Source organism: Crocodylus siamensis, chromosome 8 (genome assembly GCF_052110815.1).
Source record: "Crocodylus siamensis isolate JL-2025a chromosome 8, ASM5211081v1, whole genome shotgun sequence".
Classification (NCBI taxonomy): domain Eukaryota; kingdom Metazoa; phylum Chordata; order Crocodylia; family Crocodylidae; genus Crocodylus; species Crocodylus siamensis.
In genome coordinates, this window is record NC_143402.1 from 66,398,933 (window position 1) to 66,426,570 (window position 27,638).

At 48.8% G+C, this 27,638-nt stretch overlaps 1 protein-coding gene across 3 annotated transcripts in view; it reads left to right on the forward strand.

Annotated features, from left to right (window-relative positions):
• The window catches only part of RNF157 (ring finger protein 157), a 77,631-nt gene that overhangs the window by 26,775 nt on the left and 23,218 nt on the right, over window positions 1–27,638 (forward strand). For all 3 annotated transcript variants that reach the window (XM_090058942.1, XM_090058941.1, XM_090058943.1), the window contains exons 3-15: window positions 10,402–10,490; window positions 13,901–14,047; window positions 15,098–15,215; window positions 17,159–17,225; window positions 19,369–19,412; window positions 19,939–19,986; window positions 20,604–20,675; window positions 21,605–21,764; window positions 22,626–22,738; window positions 23,180–23,418; window positions 24,344–24,452; window positions 25,701–25,812; window positions 26,735–26,919. In XM_090058942.1, coding sequence (XP_089915068.1) covers window positions 10,402–10,490; window positions 13,901–14,047; window positions 15,098–15,215; window positions 17,159–17,225; window positions 19,369–19,412; window positions 19,939–19,986; window positions 20,604–20,675; window positions 21,605–21,764; window positions 22,626–22,738; window positions 23,180–23,418; window positions 24,344–24,452; window positions 25,701–25,812; window positions 26,735–26,919 — 1,503 coding nt within the window. The remainder of the gene's footprint in view (window positions 1–10,401; window positions 10,491–13,900; window positions 14,048–15,097; window positions 15,216–17,158; window positions 17,226–19,368; window positions 19,413–19,938; window positions 19,987–20,603; window positions 20,676–21,604; window positions 21,765–22,625; window positions 22,739–23,179; window positions 23,419–24,343; window positions 24,453–25,700; window positions 25,813–26,734; window positions 26,920–27,638) is intronic.

Below are 27,638 nucleotides of genomic sequence, written 5' to 3' on the forward strand. Positions count from 1 at the left end.
CCTCCGCCGTCCAGGCACATACACTCACTCCCTGTCCTATCACTTGTTGTGTGTCACGAGAAGCCAGCGTGGGACCCCTCAGCCCTGGGGGAGCTGCCTGAGGCTTTCTCTCCCCTTTGGAAGTGAATGAAGAAGAACCACACAAGCGCTCAGGAAAGGGTCAATGTGTCCACGTGGGAAGTTACTGCAGCACAGCCCTCACGCTTCAGTCTCGCACCTTCATCTGTTTCACACTCACTTCCCTATGTAGGCGAAGCTGGAGCGGATCTTCTCACAGCTTCCCTGTCCCTCTGACAGTTGCAGACAGCTTTGCCTAGGGCTGAATTTTCAATTTCTGATTTGAAAGCCACAGCTTAATAGTTGGTTTTCGGTTTGTTGTTGTTTTAATGTGCTGAGTAATTACTGCACCAAAACCATGTCACCAAACCGATTGAGATAAAGGTCAATTTATAGGGAGCTCCTGCCAAGGGTGGATAAAGGTCGAGCCAATCTTTTCTTCGGACGGTTACCCACCATGCACTTGCGAGCAAAAGGATTGATCTCCTTAAATAAAGGAAAATGCAAAGCAGAGATTTTTTTTTTCCTTTCAAGAGTATTGTTCTGTTACAAATCCTTGATGCTCTAGAAATTCCCTGTTACTGCCATGCAGGTTGTCATTGGGCACCCCAGTGCTGCAGAAACACAAGGCCTTAGCACAGGAGTTGAAGGAGAATCTTTACTATTTAACAACCGTACAGGGCCTGGAAAACACAGCACATCATTTTATATAGGGTTAGTTAACGATCTTTCCTAGAAACACTTTTTCCCCCAATGAAAACTGAGTTTTCAACTAAAATAAAAAATAAAAAAACTTTTTTCATTCCAGAAAGCTTCCATTTGGGGAAAGTTGTGATATTTTGATGATTTTTTTTATGAGAAATTTGACCAAAAACAGAAATAATTTTTTTTAAATCATATTTTTCTATGAGAATTTCCCATAACTTTCCACGTTGGGTTCCACCCTGTAGTGGGCAGGTGTAGTATTTGGCTCCACCCAAGATGTTAACTTGTGTCATAAGTAAATTTTTTGGAAAATGTTTATCAGAAGAATCATTAGGTGACAAAGGGGTAAGAACCATTTCTGGTTGAGCTATGACATTTTGTCAAATTTGAACCATTGCCCAGAGTTGCATTTATTTCAGTGATGATTTTTCAGTAGGAAAAGAAAGATAATCTAGTGGCTTTGGATTGTCTTGCTTTTGTTTCAGGGAGGTAAAAACATTTAATTTTTACTGTATTTGGATCCATTGTGATTGGATTTTGCTATAAAAATATTTATTCTGCTATGCAATATTTGAATATTGTTTCAACATTGTTGAAGACTTAGGGATTCAGAATAATTTTTCTTCTCTACTTTTCTTCCACTTCAGGGTGGTTTCAGTACCATTGAAACAATAATGCGTGTTCTGTTTCATTCAGTACTTAGTCAACAGAACCCAGTGATTCAGGAGGGTTTTTTTTTCACTTTTATGTTCCAGCTCAGGATGAAAAAAAATGTTGAGAGTTTCCTGGGGAACCAACAGTCTGGTTTTCAGCCTGCTTTATCATAAGCTGTAAGGTGCCTTTTCCCCCCTACTTCCCCAACCAGTTCTGTATCTTTTAGTTTTTGCCCATAATATGACTTGGCTAAATGGTGGATGCAGCAAAATATATTGTACTACAGAGGACAGGCTGCTTTCTGTTCTCTACACGATTCTGCTCTTCTTTAGACTTGTGGTGGTGTTGGGAGTGACTCTGTTATCGGAGAGGTTACATGGCTGTAAAGCTGGTGTAAATCACAGTCAGACCTTGCCTCTGTCTACTCTTTCACAGGCCAGGATGCTATTCTCTTTTGAGTTCAGGACTTCAGGGCCAGGGCCAAATAGTGATCCATTCAAAGTCAGTAGAAAAATGACCGTTTGAAATTCACTGGGACCAAGATTTGGCCTTGCTCTGCAGTCAGACTGGTGTGTACCAGGGTTAGTGGTGTCACACCAGTAGGCTTGTATGCCTTGTGCTGAAGTCCAGGTTGCCTGAGGTAGGTAAAGTAGAGCTCCATTTACTACAGTCATGTAGACATTTGCAGTGGGGACCTATCTAGAGAGGGCTACTGCCACCTTCTTGGTGTGGCACCCCTGTGTCATAGTAAACTTGGCAAATGGGTACACGGAGAGTTTTGTAGCCACTGCTGCCTCTTGGTCATACTCTGAACTCAAGTGGCTCAACACCACCTTTGAGATGGACAGGGCCTGCCCAGATGTTGCAGGAGTAAGTGTGCGTTGGTGCGACTCACTGGTGCTCCCTAAGTACTGCCAGAAGGCTTTCCCCTGCATCGCCTTTACTGTTTAGCCTTTCCAAAGCCTTGCTGAGTGGAGTGAGAGCTGGGCCTTCATCTTAGCCTCTGTATTGAGGGAAGGCCTCAGAAACAGCACCAGTACCTGGGGACTTACAAAAACTAAGCACCTTCTCACCTGGCTCCTCCCAGAAGCCACTGCTTTGAGGATCTGTGCTGAGAAGAGCTGCCAGGATCAGTGCAGCTGCAGGGCTGCATTACACAGCAGGGGTAAGGGCTGGGGGTGAAGCTGCATAGCTAGTTTGGATGCTGTGAGCTGAAGTACTGGTAATATCCCCATAGTTCACTCACCAAGTGGGGCATATCATTAATCCAGCTCCAGCTAATTCTTGCTGTAAAGAAGACCCCACGCTTTCTTGCTTCCTAGTCCTGGGCTTGGCTGCTATAAACAGCACTTCCTCTAATGCTGGTTTAAATGGTTTCCATTGACTTGGACACTCGTCACTGGACGAGTCACATGGAGAACATGGTGTTTTTCAGGTCACTGTAGATTTGTCACAGCTCTGGGGGGGGGTTCATGGAAGCAGAGCAGTTGGAGGACTGAACAGCTGTCCAGTTACCTTGTCAAATGAACTGTGGAGCCCTTTTACCATCTAGGGTGCCCAGAGACTTTGATATTAATAGCTGAGACGTGGGGAGCAGCAGTCAAGGGGCACGGACTTCCCCCTCGCATGCCATTTTGTTCCACATGAAATTAGCAATTCTACCGGGTTTCCATTTATTTCTCATGACTCATTAAAAAGCCCATTAGCTAGAAGTTAATGTCTCAGCAGCTTTTTTATTTTCCATCCTCAGGGCTGCATGTGTGGGGAAGAGAAAGACTGCCATTTGGAGATGTCTGGGATGTGACAAAAATTAATAAGTTTTATGGACATTGTCACTGGCTTGGAACTGTGCAGCCAGATTGGCTAACGGGCTGTCTGCTATAGTCAGCGCCGGGGCCGTTGATGCTTAATCACTTCAAACTAGATTTGAAATCTACATTTCCCTCTGATCAGCCAAATGGAACAGGCATCCAGCTTACAAGGGCACGGAGAAGCAAATCATTTACTGACCCAACAGACGAAGCATGGTGGACCTTAATTCTAATACACTCTCCACAGCCTCCTGTCTCTAGGCATAGTTGTCTAAACTTAGTTCAGTGGAATAAAGGCCTGGGTTCTGTTCTTTGTTACAAGGATGCAAATCAGGAGCAGCTCCACTGAGAACAGTGAAGTGATAGTGGTGTAAATTTTTTGGAAGTGTGGCAGGAGCTGGGAGTGAGCGGTATGGAGGCTGGCATTATGTAAACTGCATGAGAGTAGAGTCTCTTATTCCATGCACTGTACCTTCCATGCACTGTAGGGTTGAGTGAGGACTGCTTTTAGGTGAAACCAAAAATCAGCACTTCGGAGCCACGACATGCAAGCTGCAGGGGCTGTGTTAGCAAAGCAATTCGGACATCTCCTTGTGGGTCCACGTCCTGCCTCTGAACTCATGCCAGCAGCCAACCCCAATTGACACAGCTGTAAATGGGAACCTTGCCATTGAGGCTCAGGAACTGAGGGTGGCTGGATGTGACCCTGGCTATATTATTTCTTTGTGGACCATTTGTATGGAAGCTGGCATGCCTTAACCAGGCAAGCTTGGGGTGGGCCTTTGAGTTTTTGGTATGGAAGCAGGTAACGGGAGATGCCCGTACCTGAGAGTCTGCCATTTTGACTAACACATGCCTTTGATGGATTAAAATGAAGGAGGGTTTGAGGCCACATTGAGGCTATTAGATGCAGCAGGGGTAGCTTTGATTCTGAACACCCAGCTGTCGGTGTTGAAAAGGCCCACTCTGGGAAGCAGTAATGGGCTTATTTTAGGAGTGCAAAGCAAGCCTGGCTTCCTGTTGCTGAGTTAACAGCAGCCCGTGGTCCCAGCAGACTTAGCCATGTTGGCCTGATGTTCTTTCTAGTGCCCTCCTTGGCACAGCAGTGCTTCAGTCCAGTTCTGTGCTAGAAATCCTCCTTCCCCTGGGCTTGCCTGCAGAGGAGAGCCCTCTGGTTGCAGACCTGGAGGGCAGGAGCACCTGCATTGACTTCAGCTGGCATTGTGCTGGCCCACACCAGCAACTGGGTCTGCTCCAGTGACTTCAAGGGTTTGGTCATTGTTGCTGTCATACAGGGTGTCCAGGCCAAGTCCAACTTGCGGCTGCTCTGTGGTAGCAAGGCAATTTCACCACTTGGTGGCACCAAAACATGTAAAATAAGGAGGCTGTTTCCGCGTTGTCCGGGAGAGAGTGACCTATGAGCCTGGCTCTTTCTCAAGACCTAGGAATATTGACCCTGTTGTTTGAAGATCATGCTCTGGCCTTTCCATTCCTGTCACTGCAAACATTCCCAGGGGAGAGTGTATCCGGGCAAAGAAAAAGCTTTCAGGTTCTGGATCTCACAGGTCTGGGGGAGTTTTGCCTCTGAGATCAGGCCCCAGCGCTTTGCATTGGTGTCCCTAACCAGGGGAGAAAGGATCCATGCTTGTTTTAAGAGTTTTCCAACCAGAAGATTTGTGAAAATACAAATAGGAATTGGGGGCTCGGCTTTGACTTGCCCTGAGAAGTAGATACTTTGCCATTGAGAGATCTCCCCCAGAGTTCATCTGCAGCTTTCCCCATCTGAATGGGCAATAGCTGACCATTGGAGGCACTCTTGGGAAGGTGTGTCCAGTAACTTGCCCTCCTTGAGGCTTCCTGCGGTTAGTCATACAAATAATACAGCTCAATCTAGGAGCATTAACTCTTCTCAAACACGTGTGTCCCAAATAGGGCACAAACTGGACCATACAGTCACAGCAGATGCTTAACCCAGTGATTCACAAGATAAGCCCTGAGATTTCAAATAGGAATCCAGCGTGTTAGAAACATTCTGCCCAGTTGTGATCTCTCTGACTCGAATAGGGTTGATAACCACTGGCTTTGCCTCATGAGCATGTCTGCTGAACACACCTGGGATGCTACCACGTAGCGGCAGAGTGGTCAATGGGAGCCGAATGGGTAGTGTTAATGGGGCAGGGAAGAGGCAGGGTGTTTTTGTGAACACGCTGTCTTGTTTGCCTTCACCCAGCCTTATCCTCAGAACAGACGGAGCATTGTCAAGGCCGTATGTGCAATGCTATTGTCTTGGCGACAGAAAAGAAGCCAGACACAACTGCAGTGTACGCACAACAGGGAAAGGAGGTGTGTGGGTGGAAGAGATCAACTTTGAGAGAGAAACCCTTTGGAGAAGCCAAGAAGCGGGTTCTGTTGGCAATTAAACCAGGTTTGCAGTGGAGTTACTCCTGCTTTATACTACATTTACTTTCCAAATCAGAGGAGTAACAGGATAGTGGGAACTGGTTTTGCACTCCCCCAGCTTACCCTCCTAGTTGTGCTACTGTTTCCAATTCAGCTACAATAGATAGCTATTTTTCTAAGAATTTAAATAGACCCGCAGCCCCTGGCTATGGCCTGACAAACCCCTACAGAAGCTGTCTCTGATGGATCTGCTTGTACCTCCGGCCAGCATTTTACCACTGTTTTTGGTCCTGATTTATATTGGAACCTGCTGCTTGCTGGAGAGAAATTGGAAGAATTCACAGCATGAACACCCAGCCAGCAAGGTCCCGGGAAATGAGATTGGGCTGTCACAGCTGCATCACGCAGAGGGGCACCATGGAGCTGGGGAATGACAGATGCCCCTGCCAAGTGCAAGGCCTTGATTTGCTCCTCCATATGATACCTGGTTGCTTTCAGATTGTCCTTTCAGGGTGCCAGGCAGATGAAGTTCCCACTGCTTTTCCCCTAGTGCTCTTTCTGATTATACCCCTCTGCAGCAGGCCTGCACTAGGGAGGGCATGGGAATGAAGGGAGCACGCTAGAAGACATAGTTTCCTCTGCAGCTGCCTGTGGCATAAGAAGGACAGTTGGAACCCATGAGCTGGGGCAGCCTGGGGGCATGAGGAGGTGGTGTCCTCACAGGAGAGCAGAGGAACAGTGTCCCCTGCTCCAGCATCACACAGCAGACAGGTCTCCTTGCACAGCTGCCCCCAGGTCTGCAGCAAAGGCTCAAGCATCCCTGAGTTGGATTCAATATCCGGTAATGCTGTTGCCTCCTGAGAGCCTCAGACCTGGCAGATCTGTCCCCCTTTGCTGCGATCTCTGTACTGTGTCCCTAACGTGACACTGGGGCAGCCCACCAAGGACTGCAGCATCTTTTTGCTCAAGGTCACCTTGGAGCCCCTTGCAGCATCTGTCTTATCCCCTTCCTCCTTCTCCCTCCAGCACTGATTCCCTGTGAGCAAGGGCTGCCACACTCCCTGCTTGTCTCGCCTCCCCTCACCCTCCTGATTGAAACGTCTCTTCGAGGTGGGAGAGCACTTTGTCACCACCTCCCAGCACGGGGAATGGAGATGCCATTTCTTCCTCTCTTCGCCCTCCCTCCCAAAAGCCATAATCCCATCTGTCTCAGGGGCGCAGCTGGTTAAATAGGCAAATCTGTATTCATTCCCTAGCAGCCAGGCAGAGAATAAGCACCACCCCCCCGATCCTCATCCATCAGTGTTTTTCTGCTGCATCAGCAGTCTAAAAATACCCACCATTAGTGTGCTGGACACATTAAACTCCAGCAAGGAGTCTGGAGCAAGGAGCCAAGATTGCAAAGATAATGCCGGCAGGTTTTCTCCATCCCCCTGTCAAAGGAACTAGAAATCGAATGCAAAAACCAGCCTCCTCCATGGGAGTTCACACCCAACTGGGCTGGCTGTGGCTGGCTTGCAAAGCCTCAGCTTTAACAGTTTTCACAGCAGCTACAACCCCAGCTGTGCTGCACCTGGGACAGAGCTTGCCATTGTCATTTGTCAGGATAACAGCCCTGCCATAAGGTTACTACCTTACTAGGGAATGGGAGCTGGTAAGGCCCGGGAAAGGCTGTTGGGTTATTGGGATGGCCCCAAGGCAAGAACCACCAGTTGCCGTGCAATGTGGGTGTATTGTAGGTACGGAGATGTCAGTCCAGTCAGCGAAGTCGGGGCCAATCCTTGGTTCAGCTGGAATCGATGGCAAAACTGCAGCTTACTACAGCCTGGCTGAGATGAGAATGTGGCCCTGCCTATTTTGGGATAACTTTAGATTTCAGATGCTTTGGGATCGAGACGTAGTTCACTCTGAAGCCAACCAGCACTATTTCTGGCTGGGGAAAATCAATGCAAAGATGCCCGTCTTCATTCTTGATGAGACACAACACACACATACAGACCTATGGACTGCTATTCGGCATGTCATCTGATTATATAACACAAACGTTTTCTGTTAAGGTGCTGCTCTTATTGGGTGTTGCTGCTAAGGGGCATCAGCTGTCTCTCTCCTTGAGGATGGTTTTCAAAAATGATCCCATTCAGAGTCTCCGGAGCACACTGGAAATATTTGCTGAAGCCTAAATAATTAACACCCCTCTCCCCCTCTTGGGTACATCACTGGATGGGATTTTACCCAGTCCTCCTTTTTGCCCCTTAGGCAAAAAAAACAAGCCTGAGAAATTTCAGCCCAAAGGGTTATCCTCTCCCTCCTACCCCAGAGTGTTGCAAACAACCGAATAGAGCCTCAGCGTCATGTCTGCTTAGAGTTATTACCGAGACCCACAATAGCCTGGCTGGCAGTGAGACATTTCCCAATCAAGCCAAAGACAGATAGGCCATTATCTGGTGCCCACAGGTGCCGTGACCAGGGATTGGCAGCCTTTCCTATCACAGGTGGTGGAGATAGCTTAGCTTAGCCTGGAGCCCGATCTTGGGTACGTCAGTGTAAATCTGCTCCTGCTGATGCTGGAGCTTTTAATGCCTTCAGACCAACAGCACTGATCCTCTTGCCTGTTTCTGGGAGTATGCAAGGGCAGGGCGATCAGTAATGGATGCCAGGTTCTCTTCTCTTCCCGTCTTGAAGGTGTTCTGAGCTCTGTTCTGCACAGCGAGGCTGTAGCTGCCTTGATGACTGTCCCTTCTTCCATGCTGACTGGACTGGTTTGTAAAGACAACGGGGAATGAAATGCATTCAGTTGCTTTGCTCAAAGTCCCTACCCAAGCTGCACACCCTCTCCCATTACATCAAGCTACTGTGAGGGGCTGTGGAGAAGAGGCCAAGACCCTGTAGACCGGCACGTGGGACACAGGCCCGGGGTCTGCACACGTGACATCCAGCTATTGTGAGCATGGGGAAAGCCTAGCCTGATCTGTCCAAGCCAACATAGCCTTGGGGAGCAGGGAGGCTGGATGCTGCTGCCAGCTGGACCGCTGTGAAAGGGTGTGAGGGGGCTCTCCTGCAGCAGGTGATTTTGGAGAGAGAGGTCTTGCCTTTGTGGGGCCTGACCTGCATCTTGGTATCCACAGGGAGCATGCAGTCTCAGCTGCTCTGCTGCAGACGCTTGATGGTCTCCAACAGACCAGAGGCTGTGGTGTGCTACCAGGAAATGTGCTAAGAGCTTGGTCCTCAGAGGTGCAGAAATCCTGATCCTGGGAGATGCTGAGGGAGAAGTACTCAGTACCTCTCTGAGAGGGCTCTGGGAGTGGATGCTGGATGCTTGTGTTCCCAAGACCCTCAAGCCATTAGGCAGTCCCTTCCCTCTCCCCCACCATGCTCCCAGAGGTTAGCTGATAGCACTCTGGCCACTTGGGCAAGGCTGTTGGGGATTAAAATCTTGCAGAAGAATCCATGGCCTATGCAGAGGTGTGGGTCCTGGGTGCTCTCCTCCTTTCTCTGGCATCAAGCATGTTGGGAGCTGGACTGCAGACGGTGCTGTGGTGACGCACACTGACGTTCATCCATAGGGTCTGTGTGTATGATGCAAAGCTGGATAGTTGGGGAGCAGGGGCCCAATCCTGAGCAACAGCCTATGGTGTGGCCAACACAGGATGTGGCTTCATCTTGACCTGCCTGGACTGGATTAGACCTCGAAACCCTAGAGCCACGTTCTGCTACCTTGGGCTTTGGCATGTTCCTCTCAAATAAGGAGGTATAGAGCAAAGGCCCCAGTCCAATGAGGTGCAGAGGGCTCTCTGCTCCCAGGGAGTCACTGAGAACAAACACTGCACAGCTGCAGGCAGGATCAGGCCTGCTTGACCAGCTCCAACGCCAGTGCCCTTGATAGAGTTTGGGGCATGTTGATTTGGTTCCACCCAGTGATGGGTGGTGGAGGATGTTCCATCATCGGATGGGGCACAGGTACAGAGCGCGGCATTGTATCCCCTGTGTCGGCAGCTGTACAGAGCTCTGCTGGGGAATCTGTCAGGGGTGTGAGAATGCAGCCAAGTCTCATCTTGCACTCATCTGCAATCTTGAGATATTTGGTGGGTTTTCCATAAAGCCCTGCCTCTACAGGCATGTGATGGCTGAGATGCTCTGCTTTCATGTACCAATTAGAATACCATATTTTCTCACATGTGACACCCCCTGGAATAAAATACACTGTTTTTGAAAGGCATAATGGCGGGGAAAAAAGGCTCTTGCAGTAAGTAGTTGCATAACAGCAGCTGGGGATCTTGAACTCTTTGTTCTGCTCCCCGGGCAGATTTTACCTTTTGCTTTTAGCCCATAAGTGACAGAAACAGCTCTTACCATATTTCCTTGCATATAAAGCACGCTCCAGTCTCAAGCAGCTGGATTTTGGGGGGGCAAGGAGGTGTGGGTTGTATGCAAGAACATATGGCAAATGCCTGGGCCTTGTGGCTGGAGAAAAAACTGGAAACCAGGACTTGGAAAGTCTAATAACCAAAAAACAAATAAAAAGCCCCTACGTTTATTACTATATATTTTTCATCTCATGACTTTTAAGCCAATCTCATAACATTTTTGGGAGGGGGACAATGTGGCGTCTGATGTGAAGCCAGAGGTGGCAGAGTTGAAGTTGGTGGTTCCCTAACATAACACAGGAGCTGTCTCCTGTTGAAGAAGTGGTTGGTGTTTTTTGATCTATGGGGTATGATAGATCTTGTAGAACTCCATTCATTTGTGCCTTTCTCTTTTGCTTGTTGAACCCCAGTTTCCGTATGCCGCCCCGCCCCCCCAGGAGCCAGTGAAGACACTCCGAAGCTTAATCAACATCCGCAAAGACACCCTGCGCCTCGTCAAGTAAGTCCACATTGCCAGAAGTGGTAGGTTGTATGTGCCGGTCTGGACTGGGAACTACAGTCTACTGTTCAGCATCACAGTAGCAGTGGTGGTACCACCTGTGTGCCAGTATCCTAAACCACCTCTAAGGGGAGCTCTGTGCCTACCTGCTTGTCCAGGTGAGCACAGAGCTGGAAAGGGACCGGGTCAGTGAAGGGAAACTAGTGCATAGAGGTATAGAGCTTACATGAAAATAGAGCTCTTCATGTTCCTAGTGAAGCCACTGATGATGAATTGCAGCTGGCTGCATCATGCTGTCACACAGAGATGCCCCCTAACGTCCGGACTTTGCCAGGATTGTCTACCTCCTGGATTTCTCAGTTCCCTGGTTGATCTGCAGGGTCATTAGAGGTGACAGCAGGAATGAACCTGAGCTAATCCAGCTCCTGCTGCTGCCTGGGAGCCATCACTTGGAACCTAATGACATGCAGCAGCACAAAGTTCAGGACCAGAGGCAGGAAGTGACCTACTAAGGCCGGTATGAGCCTTTCTGCGAGATGAGCTACAAAGGTTCCCTTTTCCCTTCCCTTCTGGTTTCATCTGCGTCCCTCCTGACTGCTGGAACCTTGCAAAAGAGCACGTGCTCTGTTGCCTTGTGCCAACGAATCATGTATATGCCAGACCCCATTGCCATGCAGCATCTTCTGCATGCCTAACGATTGCGTCTGAAAATGTGAGCATCTGATGCCTCCCTGGCTTCTGAAGTCACAGAAGCCTTGAAAATGGTTTCAAACGAGACTTTGGGCTTGCTGTTACCCCAGTTCAGCAGCACAGCAGTGGAACATGGGCCGGGTGGCAAGAGACACCCCCACCTCCCCAACCATGAGAACCTGGTGGTAGATAATATGGAGTAGGGCACCCAAGTAGGAGGTTGTAACAAAGGTGCACTCTCCCTGGATGGCCATCCTAGGCAAATGGAGGGAGAGAGGAAAAGGAGTAAAGCAAAAGGGAGAGAAAGAAAAGAAAAGGAGCAATGGTGAGAGAAATGGAGAAGTGAGCTTGATAGCTGGGCACATGGAGCAGAGCATGATGTTTATGAAAGCAAGACAGACGTGGGCCAGGGGATGAACCTTTGCCGTGTGCCCTTCCATGTTCACATGCCAGAGGGACACACCAAAGAAGTGCCTAGAAGACGGGGTTTCCCAGAGCAGCTCCTCTAACCCTACGGCTGCCAAAAAGCTGAGTTTAGATGGAAACAGTGGCACTGGCAGCATTAGCCTTTGATTTGGCAAGGGGGAGGGTGTGAGCTATGATAGCTTTCTCATAGACTCTTTTCGCTTCCCTCCCCTCCATCCTAATTCCCAGAGCATGAGGATTTCAATGCTGATTAGAAACCCACTTTGCAAGCAGTGGAAATGTGTCCTCATTTCCATATTCTGCCCTCATGCTCTTGAGACCTGGAGGATTAAATGAAGCTTAATGCTGCCTTTGAAGTTGGTTTTCTTTAGCAAATGGCTTTATTAGGAGGAAGACTGGAAGCGTGACCTAGTCATTAGCGGAAACTAATGGAAGCGGGAATTTGACTTCTATTTTCAGCTCGGCCTCTAACTGGCCCTGTGACCTCTGGAAGAGAGAGCTCCTCTTTTGTGCTTCAGTTTTCCCTGTCTGCTTCAGTGCAAGATGTAACAGTTACCTGCCACACTGGGGGGAGTGGGGTCAGGGGGTCGGAGCTTAGTCCATCAGAGCTTGGGACGTGCTTTGAGTTCTAAAGGTGAAAGGGGCTGTAGGGTAGCGGAGCAGAGCATCTATTTGCTGGCTCCATCTTGGAGTGAATACAGGATTTAACATGTTTGTACCTTTAGGTTTTACAGGGCATGACTCATCGGGAGCCAAAGCACTGGGGACAAGGTGCCATGAGCCAGCCTTGGCTTTCAGTTGCTCCTGAGAGGGTAGATTGCAAATTTCCAGACAAAAAATGTTCAGAACCATTTCCCCAGTGTGGTGTGTTGTGCAAAACTGGTGCTGTTGAAAGTCCTCTGTGCGCAGCATTTCTTCTGCCTGCTGTGTTTGCCTGTTCATCCATTGATTATTACCTCCCATGTAGCCGCCTGTCCCATTTGTCTGTGCTGGCGCCCAGGAGCAGCACAACAGTGATCTGGCTGGAGATGGAAAAGAGCAATTTGGAATCGATGGTGAAAGAGCCTGTTTGTCAAAATGCAAACAGCTTCATTGATGAATCAGAAATAAGCCCGACTCCTAGCACAGGCTCCAGAGAGCTCGGCATAGGAGGAGAGGAGGGGACCAGACAACCTGTGGGAGGGCAAAGTGGTGATTAATTCTCTTAAGGACACGGGGCAGGACTTGGATCTCATGTACAGTGGTATAACTCTGCTTATGTTAAGAGTCAAGCTAAACGGACATCAGTACTGTGCCCCATGGCACCTGCACCTATCTTTGGTACTAACATGGCTATCATCACCACGTGGTCCAGTAGTTCACCTCACAGGGGGGTTGTGGGAAGAGAAGTGAGGTGGTGCTATTGTTCCTGTTGGACAAATGGGAATTGAGGCACACAAAAAAGTTAAATGACTTCTCCAGGGTAACACCAGAAGTCAATGACAGTGTCAGGGACTGAACCCCAGTCGGAGTTCCAGTCATCTCCCTGGCCACCATGTCATCCTACTGTCTGCTCGTACTGTCCTCTGTGTTTACCAGAACTGAAGGGCCAAGTTTTCATTAAGAAGGGTATGAGTGACCCTATCTTTAGGACTCAAGCTTCTTTTTCTACAGCAGCCTTGTAAGTGGCACCAACAGGAGTCATTTTCTGCTGGCCAACAAGAATATGCCAACTCCCATCTCTCCGCAGGTCCTTTGCTGAAGTCCCCAGTTGCAATATACTGGGTCCCCTCCACATGGCTATGCTCTGGCTTGTAAGACTGTAGCTAGGGGCTGCTCATATGTTTTCATTCATAGCCCTCTAAACTTTTTGGTTCCTGACTAGACCTCTCCTCTGAAGTTGATTCTTGCCCTCCTCACTTGCAAAAGAAACTTCTTCCATCACACTGATGGGATAGTTCTTCTAGAGGGAAAGCTGGTTTTCATTGGTAGGTGGGGAGGGTTTGTTCACTTCCCTGTCCTTTTGGTATACAGCATTAATATTTATGTGATGGGTTATTGCTCCATCACCACTGTGGTCCTTTGAGTGCTGATGTCTGCAGTTCTTACTGACATCCAGGATTTATTGCCAGGGGAGCGTCAGTCCTGCTTGTGGCTCACTGGAGCTCCATCCCTTCTGGCTTTCCCAGTTCTGAAGGGAAGTTTTGCCTCTGAAGGGTCACTTTGAACAAAAGCTTTTCACTGTGGGGGGAGGGACAGGTTGTTGAATGGGATCTTGGATCCAAGTGAAGTCCTTTTCTCCCCTGCTTTTCCAGGTGTACAGAGGAAGTGAAGACCCCTGGGGAGGAAGTCAGCAAAGCCAAGGTCCGTTACAACGTGGAGTTCACGTTTGACACCGATGCACGGGTGGCCATCACCATCTATTACCAAGCTACTGAAGAGTTCCAGAATGGAATAGCAAGGTGAGAAGTCCGGGGAAGGCACAGGCTGGGGTACGTCACCCTTCAACAAGAGAGGATGCTCTCACCAATGATGAGCAGGGTTTTCCTCCTGCCCTTGGTGGCGTGGCTTCCCTCACAGCCACAGCCCTCCCTCAGTCACTGCTGCTCAAAGGAGTGATAAGCCCGGTGCTCTGGGGAAGCATGGTCAGAGATGGCTCCTGTCTCATCCTGTTCTATTTTGCTGCCTGTTGAAGACAAAGATGGCTTCTCTATGCTCCTTAGCAGAGGAATCAAGGCCCTGGGATTCAAGGGTTAGGTTTGGTTGGATGGCTTATGTCTGTCATGTCCCCCCTCCAGGAGCCTTGACCAGTCCAGCACATCTGAATCTTTATTTCCCTCCAACAAGTCAGGGAGTCAGGAACTGCCTCACTCATGTTTCCTTCCACTCTCTCACAGGTGTGAGAAGAAGTTTTGGTTTTTCTTGCATAGTCATAGAATCAATGAGTGGGGAGGGACCTAGACAGATCATCTAGTCCAACCCCCTGCCATGGGCAGCAAGGAGCACTGGGGGTGGCAGGGGTCATAAGACCCCAGCCAGGTGCCTGTCCAGTCTCCTCTTGAAGATCCCCAGGGAAGGTGAGAGCACCACCTCTCTGGGAAGCCTATTCCAGGCTCTGGCCACCCTTACTGTGAAGTAGTTCTTCCTAATATCTAACCTAAACCTATCCTCCCTCAGCTGTTAGCCTTGACCGGGCATCACCCCCTTGCTGTGGGCACAGGTTGCATGTTAATATTTCACTGCCCTGGATAGCTGGTGGGATGTTTGAAAACAGGCCTGAAATAGCTGATGTACTTCACAGAACCCCCTGGCTCAGCCATCCTGAGTGGGGGCTGACCAGGACTGAGGTCTGACCAGGACTGAGGTCAGACCAAGGCTTTGTATAAAAAAATGAGTGAGGGGTGGCTTCTCTTCCTCTGGTGTTTCAGAGAGTGCTCCCTGCTGGGGAGAGCTGATAAACTGAGACAAGGATATTGAAAATGCAGTGATGTGTCTTCCTCTCTGCTTGGCAGTTACATTCCCAAAGACAACAGCTTGCAGTCGGAGACGGTCCATTATAAGCGAGGGGTATGCCAGCAGTTCTGCTTACCCTCTCACACTGTTGATCCCTCAGAGTGGACAGAAGAGGAGGTAAGCCAAACCTGACATGAAGCCATTTGGCAGCAGATTGTCAGCTCTTTTCAGTCAACCCAGCTAGCTAGGGTCCTGCCTGGACCTATCCTGGTGATTCCCATTGGTTTGCATGCACTCTGCTGTGCTCTGGAGCAGCTCACAGCCCATTCCAGGGAAAGAGAGTGCACACAAGTGAATCAGATGTGGATAGCAGTGGCACACGGAGAGGAGGGCCTGGAAAGCAAGTCTCAGAAGTCTGAAGGACTGAAGAGGGAGGGACGGCCAAGTGGTTGAGATGTTCAGTAGCATCAGTCAAAATCCACAAGCCACAGTAGGGTCCTGGAGAACCCTTCAGAGCTCCTGAGATTTCAGGAGCTCGGAGGAGCATTTCCAAAAGCCTGTAATGGATCAGGGCTCTCATCCCATTGCACTTGAATAGCCGAAATAGGGGTTGTGCTTTTTTGGCCGTTGTTTTCAATAAGAAAATTAAAATCTGGTTTTAGAAGTTGCCTTTTCAGCTGCTAACTGATCCAGGGGCTTGGCAACTATGTCATCCTCATTAGATCCAGTGAGAGAGTCATGTCCAAACAGGGTGGATCAGCAAGAGGGAGCCAGCACGTTTCTGAGCCTGTTGCAATGAAGGAATGGGAAGCAGCCTGTTCTTCACTGTAGGATGCACAGTAAAAAATGAGGGAGCTTTAACAAGGCATGGAACTGAAATTGACACTTTAAAATATTCCGGGCACCAGCAACCGGAAAGAGTCCAGTGGAGAGTGACAAAAATGATTAGAGGCCTGGGAAGCATGACTTAGGAGGACAGGCTGAAAGAGCTAGGGTTATTCAGTCTGCAGAACAGAAGACTGGGGGGTGGATTTGATAAAAGTCTTCAAATGCCTGAAGGGCGGTTTTAAAAAGGATGGAGATAGGCTTTCCGCTGTGCCTGTGGAGGACTGGGCTAGCAGCAATGGTCTGAGACTGCAGCAAAGGAAATTTAGGTTGGAAATTCAGAAGAGCTTCTTGATTATGAGGCTGGTTAAGCATTGAAACAGGCTGCCTAGGCTAAATTTGTTGCATTTGTCCTGGGATAAACCATTTGACCCCAATACAAAGTGCAGTCATTCAGACATCCATGGTCCTGGGATTAATCCTAAAAAGGTTCATGGGATAGGAAAAACTAACAGCTTATCCTGGAACAGAGCACAGTGCATCTGACTGATTATCCTGGGATTGCATCATTGAATCAATAGCAGAAAAGCAGCCACTCGCTAAACCCTAATTAGAAGTGTGGTGTGGGGTATTTTTGTTCTGAGACAAACACAGGAGCAGCTTGTCCAGGGACAAATGCAATGTCTGTTTCTAGCCCTGAAGATTTGGGGCTCTGCATCCCTGGGAATTTGCAAGAGCAGGTTAGACAGATGTTTGCTTAGGACGGTTTAGTCACGGATGATCCTTCCTTGAGGAGAGGGCTGAACTAGATGACTATGTGAGATCCCTTCAAGCCCTGTTTTCCTATGATCCTATGAACTGCAGGTCCTTGAGGAGGGAGCAGTGCCCACTCTGGTGACAGGATTCTGCCTTTCCTGCCTTGCTGTATCTCAGTGCCCCATGCCCCATGCTGTAGGGCAGCAGAGTGGAGCATTTATTTGTTGGCTCCATCTTGGAGTGAATACAGGATTAACATGTGTGTACCTCTAGGTTTTACAGGGCATGATTCATTGGGAGCCTAAGCACTGGGGAGAAGGCGCTACAAGCCAGCCTTGGCTTTCAGTTGCTCCCCTGAGGGGGTAGATTGCAAACTGGGGGAATCAGGGTGGTTCCGCTCATACCACCGAGCTAGCTGGCACAGATCAGTGTGAAGCTGGAGTCAGTTGACTTGGCTCCGTTGGAATCGATAGAGTAACTTTGAGTTTTGGTAGCCTCTTCCTGATGTCTTGTTTTCCTCCCTCTCTGTCTCCTTCCAGCTGGGCTTTGATCTGGACCGGGAGGTGTACCCCATGGTGGTGCACGCTGTGGTGGATGAGGGAGACGGTAGGAGCCTCCTCTTGGGATTAAAAGGGGTTTGTTTTCTTTACAGGAGCCCTGACACAGATAAACTTTAATGCTGCCCAGCCCAGCCCCGCTTGTCCTCTGGCTGCCTCTGTGTTTCAACAAGGCACCCTGCTATTTGCCAAGGAGCTTCTAGGTTTTACTCATGTACCTTGTCCCCTCTGCTGCTAAGAGCCAGCCCAGAATTGGAAGGGCAGGTCTGCTTTGTTCCTGCTGCAGAGAGGACATGCAGGTTCATTGTGATCCCTAGGTAACAGGGTCCTCCTCTCCTTCCCAGTTTGGGATGAAATGACATTTCACAATAGTGGTGTTTTTGGCCAAACCAGAAGGCCATGTTTTGGCCATTCTCTCTACTGCTTGGTCCAAAGCTCACTGCAGTCAACAAAACCTTCCCTCTAATTCTGATAACCTTTGGGTCAGGCCCATAGCAGCCCAAATCAAAGGAAAAGAAATGTGAAGGTACAGTGGTGTTCAAACTGGGTTCCATGATAGGTCATCGAGGATTTTGCAAAAAGCCCAGGAGTAACGGCAGAGCAGGTCGGGAGCAGAGCCGCCTTAACCCTTTAATGGGCCCTAGGCAAACAAACTTGTGGGCCCCGAGCCAGTCAAGACCCTCCTCCCCACCTTGGTGTGGCCCCCTGTGAGGAGTGCAGTTCAGAGCCACCGCTAGGAAGCGGCCACCGCAGCAGCGAGGCCAGTGGAGGGGAGAGGAAGGAAAGGGAGGCAGACGAGGCCATTCATGCCGCTGCTGCAGAGGGAAGGACCGGGGTCCCCCTGCAGCTCAGGGCCCTAGGCATGTGCCTAGTTTGCCTATGCGTTCATCTGGTCCTGGCCAGGAGGCACCGCACCACCATTGTTGGGCTGGGTTGCCTGGTTCCACTTCAGTCTTCAGGATGGGAGTAGGGCTCCATGGCAGAAGAAGATATGTGAAAGGGTTCTGTGACTTAAGAAAGTTTAAAAACCAGTAAACCACTGTGTTAGCAGGTGCGTTATCCCAGTGATGGACTTTGTGGTCCTGACTGGACCTGTCTCAGGCTGTGACTCAGCCTATGGGGTTTTGAACCCCTTCTTCTGTCACTGAAATCAGTAGGCCGTCACCAGGCTTAGTCCTTGGCAGGATTTGGCTCTGTGTGGAGACAGGTGGAATCCGTATCCACGCTGGTGCCCACATTGTAGTATTCGCTCTGTTGATTCACCACCGTACCACGGTAGCCCCATACCACTGATTCTCATAGTCCTAGCAGACCAGGCTGCCCTTTCTGAGCACAAAGAAATGCAGTTCTCCCATGCTCCAAATGGGGACCCTGTGTCTTGCCCTTTAAATATTTGTCCTCAGCTTTGATAAAGGTCTCTCAGTGTCACTTGATAACCTGGTTATACTTTACCAAACCCAGATAAGGCTCTCAGCAGGCATCCATCCTTCCACTGGGCATATGGATGGTTTCTGGCATGTGGGTGCAGCTCTCGCTGGGACAGCAGGCCAAGGCCACACTAGTACAGACAGGAGTGTGCCACGTGTGCCCAGTGTCTGATCATGAGCCTTTTGCCTTTTCCCTTATCTCATGAGGCTCTCACCAGAGTCCCAGGACTTGCTGGCATCTGCCTAGGCTTCTAGGGCCCCTTTATTAAAAGGCATTTTCCAGACCCCTAAGAAAGACTCTCCTTTGCTTGACATATAAACCTTTAAAGGGCAGTTGGGGTGAGAGGCCAGGAGTTGAACGTGCCCTGATCTTGTGTCATCTCCCATTTGTAGGAGCTGAGGAGAGCTCAGTCATGTCCTCCTGATGGTCTTTGGGTTATGGGCAGCCTAACGTCTTCTATTTATTGAAAGACTTGCCACTCTCTGGTCCCATCTGCTTCTCCCACTGCACTTCCCTGCAAGCAATCTCCTTGCCCAGCACAGCTCACTGTAGTTCTCCTTGAGGGGAGCTGGGGCAAGGACCAAAGGTTAGTCTGCACTACAAAGGTTTGCTGGCCTAGCTACTTTGGCAAAAAGGGTGACAGCATCATGTCGCTTAGTTGACACAGCTATACCAGTAACCCCCCAAACATGGACATAGCTATCCCAACAGGAGAGGTCACCTTCTCTTCTACCTCTTACCCCTATCCCATTTGTGTCTTGCAGAGCACATCGGCCACTGCCACGTGCTGCTAGCAACATTTGAGAAGGTGAGTTTCCATCCTGCTTCCCTTTGGAGTGAAGTGGCCCATTTAAGCCCAGTCTTTCCAGAGTATATGGGACATCAGCATGTACAGGGCAAAAGTGCCAAACATGGAAACTGAAAGGAAGCACCCAGTCCCAGAGAGTGCAAGATACCTGACTTTTCCAAGTCACTGAGCACCTCCAAGGATGTTGACTGCTTGTTTGTTTGCCTGAATATTGGTCAAGATGCTGCGTATGAGACACTAGTTCTGTCCACAAACTTTGGTCCGTTGAACCACCCCTAGATCTGTCTTTATGGGATGTATTTCTATGTTACCCATCCATGTTTATATTGATAGGCCAGTGTTTAAATGCATAGAGAAGGACCAACCTTGATAGAAGTTCATTTGATGAATCACTGTGGACCATTGTGTCCAGGTGCTTAATTATAGATATTACTGTATACTAGATAAAAGCTCTACTGTTTCCCGAGCTGCCCCTGAGGTGTCTTGTTGCTTTGTGCTGACTCTGGGCACCACTTTTTTATTTCAGCATGCAGATGGCAGCATTTGTGTGAAGCCCCTCAAGCAGAAACAAGTGGTGAGTGTGCCTGGGACTATGATTAGCTCATATTGACACATTGCTAAGGAAGAAAGGTCCACTGCTCCTTGCTGACAGCTTTGAATGGAGCTGCCCTGGACAAGAACTTGAATCTGTGAGGAACAGTGAGTCTGGCAGGATCATTGGTAGGCTGAGGTACTCTTTCCACAGCATGGAGTTGGCAAGCATAGAAAAAATCTTTTCCCTGTGTGGGACAGAGCTCTGGGAGACTGAGGGAGGACTCGAATACTTGGTAGGGAAGAGAGCTTAGGAAGAAGCCTTCCCACACGAGCATTTGAAACGGGCTTGCTTAGAGGCATACAGCTTACTCTGCACTTAGAATTACTGAGATGGAAGGGACATCAAGGGTCATCTAGTCCAACTCTGCACAAATGAAAGATGTGATATTCCCAAATCATCCCAAATAGCTCCAGCCTCTTATTAGCCTCCAAGGAAAGTGATTCTACCACTTCTCTGAGCAACTTACTGTGGTGTCCTACTTGTTCATACAGTTAGGAAGGTTTTCCTGAGAGTTTATCTAAATCTCCTTTGCTGTCATTTGAATCTGTTGCCTTGTGTCCTGTCCTCATGTGCTCTCCCCCTATTGGCATCTCCAGGTGGATGGCGTTAGTTACCTCCTTCAGGAAATCTATGGGATTGAGAACAAATACAACACACAGGACTCCAAGGTAAGGATGATGCTCCCTGGAAATGGAAAGCAGGGAGCAGGGCCTAAAGAAGTCCCTCCTCAGTGCCCTTCTCCTTGATTTGAAATGGAGATGCCTTTCAAGCACACAATCCTTGTGCTAATTCTGTTTGACTTCCTCCTCTCTTCTCACTTAATATAGGAAATATTTAGTATTCATAGCGGTCAAGGATTTATAGCACAGTGCAAGGGACTTGTGTAGTAGCTTCCCTTACTCGGAGCTGCTATTATGCCTCCGTGGTAGGCTCCAGGTAACTCTGGTGTGCCAGCGTCCTTAATGCTGACTGGCAAAACCAGTTGCAATTCCAGGCCTACCTCATCTCCTCAGCAGTAAAGGCTGGCAGTCACTCTCCCCTCAGTCTGATACAATATCAGATGGCTTCTGAATGCAGAAAGCAAAGGATGGCATGACTGTGAGACTAGTAACCACCAAAAATAGCAGCAGGCTATAGGAAGAGAGCTTCAAACTCACGTTCCCTAAGGATTGGAATCCAGGTGTCTGGAAGGTAGCAAGTCAAAGCACTGGCCTGCTTTTCCACTGACCTTCCTATCAAATAGCTTATCGTGACCGAAAGGAGTAAGTTAATGACTGCCAAGGGTCCTAGATGCTGTGAGACTGGTGCAGGTCTAGACTTGGAGGAAGCTGCACTAGGGGTGGGACCAAAGCACAGCACCTCAGGGACTCCCAGCCTGTTTGGCAAGTAACAGATTACAAGGATAAGGTGAGCTGCCTCCACCCCCATTCTGAACCCCCATGGGCCATTGACCCACTGCAGAACAGGAGTCCTCCAGAGCCCTGCAAGCTTGGGTTGCTATAGCTACTATTCCAAGGGCAACGTGGCAACTCCTGCAATTGGGCCATGGGATGGAGATGCCAGCTCTTTCAGACATGTCTTTGCCATTCCTGCCCAGGTTGCCGAGGACGAGGTGAGCGATAACAGCGCAGAATGTGTCGTTTGCCTCTCAGACGTCCGGGACACCTTGATTCTACCCTGCCGGCATCTCTGCCTCTGCAACACATGTGCAGATACATTGCGTTACCAGGCCAACAACTGCCCCATCTGCAGGCTGCGTAAGACTTGGGGAGTGCATGGTGGAAGGGACCAAGTCCTAGAGAGGTCGGAGGTCATTGTCTGAGCAGTCACACTCTCTAATTTGGGGAAATCACTCTTCCATTTTGCCCCTTAGGTCCAACATGAAAGCCTTTGGCTTCATTTAAACTACTTGGGTGATGACTCAGTATGCAAGGTTGGAGTTGGCTATAACTGGCCTGTTTCTGGGGAACAAAGGCCAGTTCCTCTTAACTGTTGGCTAGGAACAGAGCTCATTGCAAGTTTTGAAATCAAGCAAGGATTCTTGCTGTACTAGAAATGCTGGTGCCCTGAGATGGGCATCATAATCAAGGATTGAAGATAATAGGAGCTTTGAACAAAACTCTTTAATATCACTTTTCATCCTTTCTCATCCCCCATTTCATTGTGTTGTTTTATTGCAATGTGCGATGAAATATGAGGATGTTGAGGCCTGTAAGTAAAATGTCCCAATTAGACCTTTTTTGCAAGTTCTGGGGCAAAAAACTTTTGGCTGACCCAAATTTCAAAAGTTCAAAATGTTGAAAATGTCAGTGTTCCTTGCCTGAAAATGGGACCATTCTGAGTGAAAACAGTCATTTTTTTTCCACCAAAGATGCTGTAGCTTAGAGTAGAAAAGCTGAAATTTTGCAGGTTGCCCACAAAATTACAATAAAGTGGAAAGCCTTGAATGCTTGACAAGTACAGACACCTCCACTTACATCCCCAGGGTTTTGCTTACTGGAGGCTAGATTAAGACGAATCAATTCTATGGAAACACCTAAGAATTCTTCCTGGAGTCTCCTGTTCTGTTGCGTTAGACATTTATTTTGATTCCTTCCCCCCTCTCCACTGCTTTGCAGCATTTAGAGCCTTGCTTCAGATCCGTGCAATGAGGAAGAAACTCGGCCCCTTGTCTCCCACCAGCTTCAACCCCATCATTGCCTCCCAAACGTCAGACTCAGAGGAACACTCGGTAAGCCTCTACTGGGGAAGTTAGAGCTATAATGCAGTCACTGTGATGTGAAATGGCTCACAGGTCCCTAGCAGGGTTGTAGCACGCAGAGGCATATTCCTGTCACCGATCTAATGGTAATGGCAAGTCTGTCCGATATCCAGGATCAAGGGCATGGCATGTGGTGGGAAATCCAGGGCTAAGCTAGTAGGGACCTGATGAGTGGATTATTATCAGGGCTGCAGGTGCTTTATGGGGTGCGCTGGAAATTGGCCCAGACCTTAACTGTTCTTGGCCTCCCTCTAATCAGCTGTGTCAGCTCTGTGCTTTTACAGCCACCCCCACTTACATTCAAGCACCCCTCAGGGAGTGAACTGCCTTGCCATTCTCTGCCAACAGCAGAAGATGTATTGTTGAAAAACCAAGTGTTTGCATGTTCTGTGGCCTGTCTGCTCCCTGCAGTCTTCTGAGAACATCCCTCCTGGATATGAGGTGGTCTCTCTGCTGGAAGCTCTCAATGGGCCCCTCACTCCCTCTCCGGCAGCCCTTCCGCTTCACGTACTGGGTGACGGTCACGGGTCAGGGATGCTGCCTTCCTATGGCAGCGACAGCCACATGCCTCCCATCAGGACGCTGTCTCCCCTTGACCGCCTGTCCGACTGCAGCAGCCAAGGCCTAAAACTCAAGAAGAGTCTGTCAAAGTGAGTATCCTACTGCTGTCCCTCCTGTGAGTTAGCAGTTGCTCTTCCACCTGTCACAGAGGGGTTTCCTCAGGGAGGGTTCAGTCCTGCAATCCTGCCTCCACTCTTTGTGAGCAATGACTCCAGGACTGGGCTCATGGCCAGTCAAGTCATGTATCATTGAAGGAACTGTTGCTCTTCCCATGAGTGCCTATGGGGACATTTCCATTGACTCCAGCCATATCTGAGTCAGGCCACAGGACCTCTTCTGAGCAGATGTATTGGCCCTGTCCTTTCTTAACTGCTTGTTCCTGCCAAGCATACCTTGTCCCCTGTCTCTCACCACACTGCCTGGTATGTCCTCAAGGATGTACTGATGGTCCAGAGGAACACTTGGCAATAGGAAGAAAAGCTACAGTGGATGCTCTGGACAAAGGGCAGGGATTTGCCAATGGCCAGGGGTTTGTGAGGCACTAGGCACCTTCATCTCCCAGTTAGGTTTGGTGGGAGTTGGTCAGAAGCCCACTGGATTCAAAGAAGCACTCTGGATTTATATTGGTGTTGGTGTGGCTAGATTTTTGGTCCAGATGGCAGAGCAGGTGGAGAATGCAGAAAATGGGGCAAAAACAGAGAGAGTAGTTTTACTGGTCTACTTAAACATCTGCAGCAGGGGACAGGTTGCCTTTCCATTTGGTCTGTCTCTAAGGTTGTCCCTGTCACTTGACATGGGCCTGCGCTACAAAGGCTTTGACACACTTTCCCCTGACCAGAGTAGTCCTTCCTCATAAAGGCTACTATTTCTGGCTGATGGAGGCGGGGGTGGTCTGTAACAGGGGTTTCTGTCGGGCTCCAGCCAACGTATTTTCGGTGTGGTGTGCACTCATTAAATCATGGAGAAATTCTTTAAAATAACAGGGGTGTCTTTTTTGTTTTCCCTCCTTCATAGGTCCATTTCCCAGAATTCCTCTGTCCTGCCTGAAGAAGGTGATGAGAAGTCCTGCAGTGAGTCGGAGATCAGGATTTCCAGGAGGAAATCTCCTCCTCAACATGAGGAGGTGATCATTTCAGAGGGCTTTGCTTCTACCTCAGGCCTGGCCTTCTGCTGAGGCTTTATAAGTCTGGCACTGTGCCGTTTCAGGTGTTTGTCCCTCTATGATTCCATGTAAAATGGGCTCTACTTATAAGTCAGGAGTGGGGGGGGGGGGTTTGTTTTTCCACATAGTGAGATCTGTAACCCAGGGTAGGTTCTCTTCTTCCTGTGTGTCACCACCTGCGCTGGGAATCTTCAGACCCAATGCTGTCCTTCCAAAGTTACCCCTACATATCTCTGTTGTCGTCACGGGGCTGAGATGATGTCACAGAGGGCATCATTGGAAGATGATGCCCAGGTGACCTTGTGGGTAGGATGTAGAGAATATTTATCTGGCTGGCAGAGTCAGGGAAGGACATTGTTTATTGTCCTGAGGTCTTGTTGGCTCTGCAGGGCTGAGAGCATCAAAAGGGAGCAAAATCTAAGTAGATTGGACCTCAAATATTTATGCAAGGCAGCTCTGCTAAGTAGGAAGGTGCTGGTTTTTTAACACAGTCTCTTCCAAGGAGAAGACATGCGTTGGTCCTACTCAGAGCCCCTGCTATTTACTAGTAATCAGTAGTCCTGTCACATTGGTCGGTATCCGTCCATTATGTGGGTTGGGCAACTGTGGTACAAAGAAAAGAGACTTTCATAAGGTCCCACAGCAACTCAGTGAAACAGCTGGGATTTCACTCCACAGTTCCTGCTTCTCAGGCCTGTTCTCCATCCATTCAAGGGTTTTGCCTGCTCGGAAGTTCTGGGGTGGCGTTGGCTAGTGGGAAATAGTCCCATACATGGCCTCCTAACTTGAGGATCACTCATGGATGCGTTCCTACTCTCCAATGCACTTTAAAATCTAGGGTATTAAATCTACATCAGTTCATTATTGACTGGATGCTGTTGCTGTCTGACCATCCTTTGGTGTCCACGTCATGAAAATTCCCCTGATAATTGATGCACTGATTGACAGTTTGATCAACAAGGCCAATGGTAGAATGGCAGACTTAAAAAGTCTTTCCTCCTTGGAGACCCCTCCCTGGGGAACGCATATGTTATCAGGGCATTGTGAGGACACTCACTTTACTTTATGGTCCAGAAACGTAGGAGCTCCCTCTCCAGGGCTTCCAATTCAGAACCTGCCCGGGACAGTGCAATGCATGGAAAAGCCACCATGACTGGCCCTCAAGGGACTTGTTTTCCTCTGAGTCTGGTGTGTTCACTCTCCTTCCAGGAATGCAGTGTGACCCCGGACAGTGAGAACCTCACCTTGTCCTCCTCAGGAGCAATAGACCAGTCTTCATGTACAGGAACGCCACTCTCCTCTACCATCTCCTCCCCAGAAGGTATGTTGGGTTGGAAGGGACATGGAAAATTACTGTGGTCACATGTCCTGATGGTAGCACCCAGTGAATACATGGCACCTCACAAGATGAACTAGATGACAAAGTTCTCATGTCTAATCCTGCTCACTGCTCTCCTTAGTTATGGATGTGATACATGGGAAGTTTGGCCTGAATTAGGTAAGTAGGATTTGAGTTGCTTCATGCTGATATAATGATAATATGATAATGATATGCTACATGCTGACATAATGATAATATGATATAAAGATAATATGATAGAATGGTAATATGATAATATAACGATAAAACCCCAGTATTTGTAGGTTTCACAGACTCCTGTTCCACTTATTACGGGGCCTGTCTGATACTATTTCAACCAACCTCGAGTCCGTGAAAAGCCGTTAACTCAAAATATGGATGGATTGTCCTCCTCTTTGCTGCTTTTTGTGACTTAATCATAAGACTGATATGATGTGTTACTAAAATAGATGGATTAATGGTTTTTCAGTGATTTGAACAGGGTAGAGTAGGATTGTGCTTGGGTGTCTATTCAGTGGAATAGGATTTGGCCTGAAATCTAGAAGGGATTGTTATAGTTGCCTGACTTGACATCCTGAAGAACCCAGGACAGAGCCCCTTACCCAGGGATCCCTGAATCAAGCCCAGGAGTTAGACTTGATGCAGGGATTGAATGCAGTTGCAGCTTGTTCCTCAGAAGATCACATAGACTCTTTGTTTTGAAGAGGAATTCCTTCCTCTGTAGTCTCTGGGCCACAGGGCATGGAGATGAAAGGTTCCAGCCTGTAGGCATCAGCACCAGGCTTCAGAAGCCCTGTCGTACACTGTTCCTTGCAGTCCAGCCCTGCCCAGACTATTCTGCCCTAATGGCACCCTGCATTCTCCCCTCTTTCTTCCTATCTAGATCCTGTCAGCAGCAGCCTTGCCCAGTCCATCATGTCCATGGCTTCCTCCCAAAGTCAGCACTCCCAGCTCAGCACCGATACTGTGTCTTCCATGTCAGGCTCCTACATTGCTCCTGGCACAGAGGAAGAGGGGGATATGCTCCCATCCCCTGCTGCTGCCAGTGGAATACCTTCAGAAGGAGAGGTAGGTCAGGCAAGATATGTCAGCTCCTTAAGATGATCCTCTTTTGGGACTACCAAGAAATTCCCCCTATAGCCCAATATTTTGGGGGAAGGATGGGAATTGGTTTGTAGGCAAGAATGCACTTACATCAGCAGCCTCTGGCATTGATCGCTGTCCCAAGTAGGCTGTCAGATTAAACAGCTGAGTTGTGTAGAAACCAGGCAATTCCTTTATGCACATGGAACAGAACCAGGCACTTTGCTGTGTTTCTACTGGGATTCTGCTTTAAGACATGGGGTAGAATTTTTAGAAGTCCCCAAGTGACCTGGTAGCCCCAGACCCCATCTGCAAAAATAGATTTTGGGGCTGATGTTGCACTGACTTTCTGTAAATGGAGTCTCTAATCTCTCAGGCTTTTCAGCCAGTGTTGGCCTGATTCCCACCTTGGAGTGGTTACACGTACACTCCATGATTTAGAGAGTAAATGTCCTTGGAGCATACTTATCTGGTGCACTGAAACACATGGTTGCAGTTTCAGGTTAGAGGGATTAAGGTTTAACATGTTAAAACTGTCTGCATTCATAGTGATAGGTGGAAATAAACATTTCTAGTGGGAGATCCCTTTCTTTCTTTCCTCCCCTTTCCTCTCTCCCTTGCTTTTCTTTGTAACAGTCAGGCGCAATTCATATATGGGTGAGAGAAGACGGGAACAATGTTTGGCAGTGTGGCCCAGTGAGTAG